Source organism: Sinocyclocheilus rhinocerous, unplaced genomic scaffold (genome assembly GCF_001515625.1).
Source record: "Sinocyclocheilus rhinocerous isolate Xijiao unplaced genomic scaffold, SAMN03320098_v1.1 scaffold6943, whole genome shotgun sequence".
Taxonomy (NCBI): domain Eukaryota; kingdom Metazoa; phylum Chordata; class Actinopteri; order Cypriniformes; family Cyprinidae; genus Sinocyclocheilus; species Sinocyclocheilus rhinocerous.
Window position 1 is genome coordinate 25,260 of NW_015629596.1, and position 10,727 is coordinate 35,986.

Consider the following 10,727-nt stretch of genomic DNA (forward strand, 5'->3'; position numbering starts at 1 on the left):
TTATTTGTGTCCATGGTTACTAATTTCTAACCTTTAGTTAAATTTCTTATGTCTTTGCTTTTATAGCCCTGAGGTTGTTGTATTTGTTTATGGTGATTATGCCTGCAAAGCTATTATTTGTTTTGCTGTGTTTGTTTACCATAATCATCAGTCTATTGAATAAGTCTGCTTAGCTGCAATTTCTTGTTTCTCCTTACCTGTAACTGATCAATTACAATTGTATTGAGATGAATTTTAAAATGATCTATCTAAATTAAAATCCAGATTCAACAAGACACTGATCAGGTAAGGACAGTTGACAACACAAAGAAAAGAAAAATAATATAGTATCAGTGCCGTTATTTGAAAATGATCACACTTTTATTTTAATTTTACTTAACTTTATTTTATCGTATTTTATGTACTTTTATATATATTATACATTTATTTATTTTGCCTTTCTTATTTCAGAAAACAACTTTGTGCATCTTAAGGAATAACAGCACTTTGGGCATGCTGTTGTACATCCCATCAGACTGCACAACAGTGCCTACTGTGGCTTCAACACCTGTGAACATTTATTGACTGTCTTCTGCACACTGATGCATACACCTAAAATCATCTTCTCATATTAGGCTTTTGTTTAATTACATATTTGCATTTGTATCTGTGAAATGTCATAACAAAGGTTACATAATCCCTATCACAACTTATTTATGTATTTCAGTCTTAATAAAACTCTTGTTTAAATTCCATTAGGTTGTATTGCAGTCAATCAATTAATAGCCTACTGTTATTTTAAGGTGTCATTGAGTCTTGAAAGGTGCCTAATAAAATGCATTATTATTATCATTAAATTATTATAGGAGTAAGCTGCAGCAGAGGCTGTGGCAGAATGACACCAAGGAGTTCTGCAGAGGCATGAGGACTATAATTGGTTACTAGTTTTCTGTACAAAAAAACAACAACAACAACAACAAACAAACAAATAAAAATAAAGGAAAGGAAACCTCAACCATTTTTTCCCATCAAAACATGAACATGACTGTTTTCTACAATTCACACTGAAATAATAATAGGCTAATAATAATAATAGCAAATAATGTTTGCTATATAATACTTACCATGTGTTTTTGAACTCAAAAGATAAGGTATATGTTCCAAATTAGGGCATTTCACAGGATGCAAGAGCTAAATTAGTTTAGCCAGGTCGTATTTTAAATGTCATTAAATAGAACTTTCCAGACTTATTTTTGTGCTCTTAATTACTTATTAATTATTATTTGAAAATTAATACAGTAATAGTCAGGGACACTGTGAACAGAAATCAATTGAAAGAACGAGCAAACCTATAAAGGAAAGATTTTTTTATGAGTGTTTGAATATAGGACAATGTAAAAGTGCTTAAGCACTTAGATGCTTGGGGTGAATTTGCCTTTACTTTTCTCCAAGACTATACAGTAAAAAGACTTGAGAAATTAATACAGCAATAGACAGGGTCACTGTGAACAGGAATCAATTGAAAGAACGAGGAAACCTCTAAAGGAAATATTTTTATGAGGGTTTGAAAATGGGACGTGATGCAAAGGGCTTATGCATTTAGATGCTTGGGGTGAATTTGCCTTTAATTTTCTCCAAAACTATACAGTAAAAATATTTGAAAATGAATACAGTAATAGTCAGGGTGACTGTGAACAGGAATCAACTGAAAGAACAAGCAAACCTATAAAGGAAAGATTTTTATGAGGGTTTGAAAATGGGTAATGATGTAAAAGTGAAAGGATGTGCACTCAGATGCTTGGGGTAAATTTGGCTTTAATTTTCTCCAAAACCATACAGTAAAAAGACCTGAAAATTAATACAGTAATAGTCAGGGACACTGTGAACAGGAACCAATTGAAAGAACAAGCAAACTTATAAAGGAAAGATTTTTATGAGTGTTTGAAAATGGGTAATGGTGCATCTACTAGAATGCACTTTTGTTTTTTGGAGTGAATTTGCCATTAATTTTCTCCAAAACCACACAGTAAAAATATTTGAAAATTAATACAGTATTAGTCAGGGTCACTGTGAACAGGAATCAATTGAAAGAACGAGCAAACCTATGAAGGAAATATTTTTTTATAAGTGTTTGAATATGGGACATGGTGTAAAAGGGCAAGGATGCACTCAGATGCTTGGGGTGAATGCGCCTTTAAAGGGGTCATATGATGCGATTTCAATTTTTCCTTTCTCTTTGGAGTGTTACAAGCTCTTGGTGCATAAAGAAGATCTGTAAAGTTGCAAAGACTAAAGTCTCAAATCCAAAGAGATATTCTTTATAAAAGTTAAGAGTCAGCCATGCCTACCTAAAACGGCTCGTTCTAACACGCCCCCACATATCTACATCACTATGTGGGAAGATTTGCATAATGCCGCCCAAATGTTCACGCAAAGAAAGAAGGCGTAACTTTTATTCTGTGAATGCGCTGTGTGATTTGTTGTGAAAGCGAAACGACTTTGTTTGGTCTTCCAAAAGAGGACGATATCTGCTTTGTCATGCCTGGAGCTGATCCATGCTGGTTGCTGAGGAAATATTACATATAATACTAATACAGCCCGCCGCCTCTTCTCGAAAAGGCCGTGGCTGACGCTGTGTTTTGTTGTGAAAGCGAAACTACTTTATGCCGGCTGTTCTGACTCAAAGACTGTAAGTACGTTTTTTATATTTAAAGAGTTTTCTGAAATTGTATTATGTCAAGATATAAAATAGCAATAAATAAATATTCTGATGTTGCTTTATGGTCTTTGTAGGGTTAAATTACGTTTTATGCAGACATATTTTGGGTCACCGTGAACAGCAATCTATTGAAAATATCAGCAAAAGTATAAAGGAAACGCCGTTATGACAGCTTCTTTAAATACATTTTGACTGCTCCCAGCACCCATACAGTAAGTGCGCGATTAGACGTGCAGCCAAAAAAAAAGTGCGGCTGGCTTGACCGTGTATATTCAAGACGCGGCTGGTTTGACCGCAGTGAAAAAACGCATACGAAAATTTCGGACTCAGTGTGCAGAGACTTTTACTTTAAAAAACTAAAACTTATATTTAACGAATGAAAAAATGCTCCAAACGGTTTTCTAAATTAACTTAAAAAAAAAAACTAAACGAAATATAATCATTTTGCCATTACATACAAAACTGAACTATTTTAATAGCTGAAAGAGTAGTACAAGCTGTTTTGGGAGAAGGGGGGAAAAAAAGACGGGCTTGGGTCGGGCTCGGGCCGGTAATTCTGATAAGCTGTCGGACAAGGGCCGGGCTAGGGCCTGAGCGTGTCGGGCCAGGGCTAGGGCCTAAATATGAGGTCCGTGCAGGGCTCTACTGCACTTGTCTTGTCCTCACTCAATTTAAAGACTGCAGTCTTAGTCACTTTTGTCTTCTCTTCCAGATTAACTGAATCATGACGTTCACTCATGGGCGATTCATATTCAAGCGCGAATGAGAACCGTTTTGCGGGGGATGCCAGGTGTTCGGGGAAAAAATAGAAAAGAATATTCAAATCTCAAAATTGAAAATCGAATGCCAACTGTAGCGTCTGGACCAATCAGACACACCATTTTTCATTTGATTTAACAAATCAATTATTCATTAGATTAACAAACATTCACAGACCCCTCACCCAATAAACATACTGGGTGCCAAGTTGTCTGTGAACAAGGCCCAGGACATTTGTATCACACTTGACGTTGTTCATTGTTTCTCATAACTGGAGTCCCTAATCATGCAGATTTATGCTGCAGGCTCTGTGTAGAGTTGTACAGTAAGAAAGTTATTTCCCTTAACCAGGAAATTAACGTTCTTAGAATTGACAGACAGTTGACCCTGAGAGGTCAAGTAAATATCTACAGCGGATCTAAATATTTATAATTAATTATAACTAGTTATGATTAATTATTCATATTTCCCCATGAGCTGATTCGCTACACAACCCACCGAACGAATATTCGAATAATCGAATATTCTGGTTCAGCCCTATAAAATTTCAAGTGTTTTTTTGAACCAGGTGTTTGACATTTATAGTACCATTCAAAAGTTTAGAGTCGGCAAGATTTTTGAAAGCCTCACCAAGGTGGCATTTATTTGATCAAAAATTTATTAAAAGTAATAAATAAAGTTATGAAATATTACAATTAAAAATGACTGTTATCGATTCTAATATAATTTAAAATGTAATATATTCCTGTGATGGCAAAGCTAAATTTTCATTCTTCTGCAATCATTTTAATATGATGATAGGTCAAGAATCACTTCAACAGTTTAAAAAAAAACAGTTGTGCTGCTTACTACTTTTGTGGAAACTGCAATTTTTTTTTTTTTTTTGATGAATAGAAAGTACAAAAGAACAGCATATATTTAAAATGTCTTTAATGTCACTTTTGATCAACTGAACGTGTCTTCACTGAATACAAGTATTTTTTAATAATGAAATTAAATTAAATAAAAAATAATATTACAAAATAAATAATAATAATAACACCATCTTACAGACACCGAACTTTTGAACAGTAGTGTATATACAAAACCAGTGATAGACAGGATAGATAGATAAACAAACATTTGTTTGATTGGACTTTTGAGTACTTAAGCGGTGACAACTAGCCCCAGTCTCCATATCTACATGTCTCCATGTAATGATTGCGTAGATGGCATTACATTATTATTAAATGGCTGAAATGATGCTGTAAGTTTCAATACTTACATGTCTTCCAGTAAGTGTGACATCTTCTCTATAGTAGTTGTGTCCTGTTGTTGAAAAAAAGAGAAAGATATTGCTTTGTATCACCCCTGAACTATGAACATGTAATTTCTTATAAATTTAAGAGACAATACAGTGACAACTCATGAAATGATTTATGACAGCAAGCCAGTGGATTCAAGGGGGTGAATTGGATCTTTTTTGATCTTTCTCACGCTGTGAGTGAAAACTGCTACAGTTTACATTGAGACAAAAGAGAGACAGTGAAGCCGACAGCAGCAACACTCCCTTGGTGCCCTCCTCACCTTGCCAAGTTGGCACAGGGGCAAAAGGGCATCTGCCTGAGGACAATGAGACTGCATGCATAGGGATGCTAAAATCCCCCCTGCTTGCCAGTTGAAGAGATGCAGCAAAGAGAAAAAAAAAAAAGAATATATAAATAAGGTGGGATTAACAGAGGCGAGACTGTTTGTGTGAAAAATGGTGGACGTGTGACTGACAGTGGCTTTCTAGAACAATATGTGCTTTGTGTGTGTGATACACAAGATGAATACATAAAAGAAGTCTCTATTCCTGAAGCCATAATACATTATGTACGGAGTCAGACTTGAACTGTTGAAGTCAATGACTGCAGTCAGATTCACATTGTGAACCGCTAGAGGACACACTCTTGGCCTGGAGCAGCCAGTGTCATGCTAATTCGACCTGACTGCAGTTCAGGCTGAACTGATCTGGGCTCAGAGAGCATGCGGTGAGAAAAGATCTTGGCAGGGATCAATGGTAAAGTCTGCTTCCTCGCTTGCTATGACTGGCATGAGGCTACTCACTAACCACCCAGTCAGACGCTAAATCTTCTAAGACATCACAACATGGGATAGCAGGGTCAAGGTGTAGCTTGTGTGTTAAAGCATTGGGACTTTTGTGGTCTTTGGATAAGGAGATGGCTTAAAGGCAGGACAGGACAGCAGATTAGACAGCTTAACATACAGTAATAAAGTACTTAAGAATAATTTGCAAAGTATTAGTTTGTAGTTAATTCAGTTTATAAATTGTAATCTCTACATTGTTAATACATTAACAGGCCAGTTGAAATAGGATAGTTCCTAATTCATTGTCACTTTAATTTACAAATTATTGTTATTTTTTTAATTAGCTTATATGTGAAGAGGAAATAATGTTTTTATCCTTTGTTTTTTACTCAATGTATGGTAACCCTAACTGATGCATTTAAAGGGGTCATATGATGCTGCTAAAAAGAACATTATTTTGTGTATTTGGTGTAATGAAATGTGTTTATGCGGTTTAAAGTTAAAAAAACACATTATTTTCCACATACTGTACATTATTGTTTCTCCTCTATGCCCCGCCTTTTTGAAACGCGTCGATTTTTACAAAACTAATCGGTCTGAAAAGCGAGGTGTGCTCTGATTAGCCAGCTATCCAGTGCGTTGTGATTAGCCGAATACCTCAAGCGTGAGATTAACTTTTATAAAGAATATCTCTTTGGATTTGAGACTTTAGTCTTTGCAACTTTACAGATCTTCTTTATGCACCAAGAGCTTGTAACACTCTAAAGAGAAAGGAAAAAATGAAATCGCATCATATGACCCCTTTAAATATATTCTCATGAGACTTTGTATGCATTTTTTATAACATACATTTACTTACATTTGCAGAGACACATATTTACATAATTGTCACTGCACATTTTCATTTTTAATATGTACTGAAAAGTGGCTAAGTTTAAGGCATATGGTCATTCATAAAAACAAAGTTATTACTTGTAAAGAAACTTAAAGTAACATTTATGTGTAAAGTGACTTGATAAACATATGCTTAATTAAGGTGTTTCTAACAATTTTAGAAACACATCATTAATGCCATTAATGTCTAATAGAGGTAGGTTATTGCCTTTAATTTAGTATTTTCTGTGACCTAATGTAAGTGACAACTATATACTCCTGGTAACCATTAACAACTCCTTTACTACTGCATGAATTGTACATCAGTTAGGTATGGTTAACAAGTTGTTAACAAAACATTTAAGTCTTTACATACGAGCTAATTAAGCAATAATAATTGGTTAACTACTGTGACAATGAATGAAGAACTCAGTAGTTGTACATAAAATTAACGTATTAACAATTAATAGACAATAGTTTATAAACTATGAATTAACTATAAACTAATAGTTTGCAAATGACTGTGCTTTGTTACTTATTATGAAGTGTTATTAAGTCGGTTACATCAAAACACCATTTATCAAAGCGCATACATAAAGCCCATCAAAACTGAAACACAGAAACTCAACCATACTTGCTTGATGGGTGAGAGCAAACCTAATTGGTTCTTGCATGTCAAGCAATCATGTTTGAACTTTCGTTTACCATTTTCGATGAGCTTTATTTATGACCTCTGATCAATGTTTATGTAAATAAAAACTTAAACTAAAATTAAATTAAACCTGTAATATAAATAAATATAAAGCAATCACGTCTTTTCAGAACACCTGGATTAAATTGCCAGAATCATATGGATTGTGTTTACTATGTTTTTATAAACTTTTTGAAGTGTCAAAGTTTTGGTTGTTTGAACTTTCAATGGAGGGACAGAAATCTCTCAGATCCCATTAAAATATCCTCACATTGTGTTCTAAGGTGAATGTAAATCTTATAGGTTTTCATTTGTGTGTGAACCAACCCTTTAATGGCAATGCATGTAGCTCCACAAAAAGGCGAATTTACTACGTATTACTTGGCAAACTAAATAAACTGTATTATAGGTAGATTATTCTCTGAATGTTGTATTATGTGTGATGGAACAACCACCTCCTTTAAAAATGGTGGACATGAAGTCATGAAAGCCGGAACAACGCTCAATTTTATGCAAATGTGAGTAGGTAGGGATGGGTACCGAGAACCGGTATTTTTTGGACCGGTACGTAATTGGGTCAATCCCGGGAGTACCGATAAGCTTCAGGACAAATGATACTGTCATCGATACTTGCGTTGTTTTATCTCCGTATAACTTCAATGTTAAAAGGTTAGTTCACCCCAAAATGAAAATTCTGTCAGTAATTACTCACCCTCATGTCGTTCCAAACCCATAAGACCTTCGTTCATCTTCGGAACACAAATTAAGATATTTTTGATGAAATCGGAGAGCACTCTGACCCTCCATAGACAGCAACGCAATTGTAATGTTCCCAGGTCCAGAAACGTAGCAAGGACATCGGTAAAACAGTCCATGTGACATCAGTGGCTCAACTTCAATTTTGTGATGCTATGAGAACACTTTTTGTGCACAAAGAAAACAAAAATAATGACTTTATTCAAAAATTCTTCTCCCCAGAGTTACCATCTTCCGCCATTTTAGAGAGTGTCACAACGCATACGCACGCTTTCCCCTAAGCGTAAACAATGCGGATTACCCAGATTACGTTCATGGGCGCACTTTCCCCCCAAACGTAAACAACGCTGATTACATCGATTACGTGCTTAGGGAACTCTCCAAAATGGCGGAAGACCTAACTCAGGGGAGAAGAATTGTTGAATAAATTATGTTGTTTTTGTTTTCTTTCCGCACAAAAAGTATTCTCGTAGATTCGCAAAATTGAAGTTGCACCACCGATGTCCTTACTATGTTTCTGGACCTGGGAACATTACAGTTGTGCTGCTGTCTATGGAGGGTCAGAGAGCTCTCTGATTTCATCAAAAATCTTAATTTGTGTTCCGAAGATGAACGAAGGTCTTACGAGTTTGGAACGACATGAGGGTGAGTAATTAATGACAGAATTTTCATTTTTGGGTGAACTATCCCTTTAACAACGAATTAGAAACTGATGCTTGTCATTTTCCTTCACTTGAATGATGTGGCCGACCTTTGCTCGACGTGCGCGTGATATCCATGCACATGTGCTGTGTGTCTTTGTGTGCGATCAGTCATCGCGTCAAGAGTGAAACGTTTGAAAGTGTGGGCTTACGTTACAAAACTAGGCGACAAGAGTATCAGATGCAATATATGCAGTAGTGTAATAGTGAACGAAGGAGGCAACACTATATAATGAAACATTTACTAACAAAATACAACATCTACCTCCAGGGGCGCGGGAAGATGTTTTCGGTTGGGGGTGCTGTGTGTGTCCGTGTTGGGGGGGCTGTTTAACTTATGTCGGTGCTCGTGCTGGGGCTGGTGTTGTTTGGATGCCGATTTTGGAAAGTTTTTGCTGGGATTGGCATTTAAAAAAAAATCTGAAATTCGCTTTTGCGCCATTATCTCCTTGTATTAAAGTTAATCTTGTTCGCATTCTGTATAGTTCATGTCTGATACCACGCGCCAGCGTCACGTGTTCATGAGGATTAGGCTAATCATCACATATAGAAAACATCACAAGTTAAATTAATCATGTTTATAAAGATAAACATGGGTTTATTATAGCCCACTTACAATTTACATTTCAGAGATCATTACAAATAAATTATTAAATACTAAAACTGAATACATTTAAATGAACAAACTTGGCGTTGCATTTGCAACCATGTGAAAACAGAGGGTACTGCAGCCCCCTCAGCACCCCTACTTCCCGCGTCCCTGTCTACCTCAAGCAATGCGCTGTATTGTGTCTCGCGGCTCCAGCTCCAACTGAAACTCGAGAGACACATTCACATCAAAATTTTGATTCGGTAGTTACACTCACGAGACTTATTCGTAGGGCTGGGCGATTTTCCCGATTAATTCGAATTTATTGTTTTGCCACGATTTTATTTTTTAGAAATCGAGGAATCGCGATTTTGAATAGAAATATTACCAAATGTTAGAATTAGACACTTTGACAATATGCCGGTGACGATAACAGTTATAATAAACCACTATTTTAACTTAAAGAGGTTCAATCAAATTAATGGAGGCCAGAGGGTACATCACAACACCAGGATTTTATAGAAAATTATCACTTTACTGACAATTATACATAGAAAAATATAACCGTTTATGTAAAGAGACATTTAAATAAGTTCAACGAACATTTCACTCTGTACACCCACACTAGGACAAACGGCGCTACACAAGTGAAACTTCAACACTGCACTACACTGCACTCTAGTGGTTATTCCCAGCCCCGCACGGCACACTAGAAATCGTGATCAAACAATCAGTTTAACAAGTGAAAAGATCAGCGCCTCCCCAGTCCCGTACACGGAGACGGAGTAATCATGTTCATATAAACTTTAAAACTCACAACTAACACACTCACACATACACGCAACACGTGAAGAGACTTAAAATGTAAAACACTTCCCCGTTTCCAGGACACAAGACCCCACCCGGGGTCTAGGGAAAGGAATCAGCCGTGCCGGATCGATATCTTCAAAGAAAGCACGCACTCTTCTTCGCTTTATTCCCGTCCCCGCAGTTACGGCAATTAATCACAACGTCACTGGTAGTAATTAGTCTTTGGTACACAGCACACTTCTCCTTGGGAATCACAATATCTGTAATACGGATGAGTCCTCTTTGCGCACAATACAGTCTCTTTGAAACGCTCTTGGAACATATGGTCAGCGCTCCTAAACCCTCCCCAGCATTATCTAACTACACAAATTCAATCTATCTAGCTATCTTCGTTGCCGGACAAACCCTAATGGTCTCGAGCAACACAAAGCGTCCCCATCTTCCCCTGAGCGCGAAAAGCCCGTCACGTTTACTCAGCCGAAGACCTTCCTCTCACCTGTTCTCAGGGTGCGAACTACGGGGGAGCTAGGCTCCCCTTAATAAGACATGGGCTCCCCTGAAAACGGGATTTGTGAAATTTTGGGGGGTCTCAAAAAATATTGACAATGTGTTATTTTGACGTGCAATTTCAGTTTTGTGTAATATGATCATCATGGATTATTATGTGTAAAATTGCAAAAATATCATTCATTCATGCATGACGGCGATTTAAACCTAATTCACTTCAATAAAGATAACTATACATAATATTCTTGTCATGAGCATCGCGGTGTGGGGGCG

The 10,727-nt window shown here is 36.5% G+C and overlaps 1 protein-coding gene across 2 annotated transcripts in view; it reads right to left on the reverse strand.

Annotated features, from left to right (window-relative positions):
- Positions 1-10,727, reverse strand: part of LOC107739372 (probable palmitoyltransferase ZDHHC21) — a 38,331-nt gene that overhangs the window by 9,207 nt on the left and 18,397 nt on the right. The window contains exon 8 of one of the 2 annotated variants that reach the window (XM_016551469.1): positions 4,722-4,765. The exons of the other annotated variant lie outside the window; for it this stretch is intronic. Coding sequence (XP_016406955.1) covers positions 4,722-4,765 — 44 coding nt within the window. The remainder of the gene's footprint in view (positions 1-4,721; positions 4,766-10,727) is intronic. 2 annotated transcript variants of the gene reach the window in all.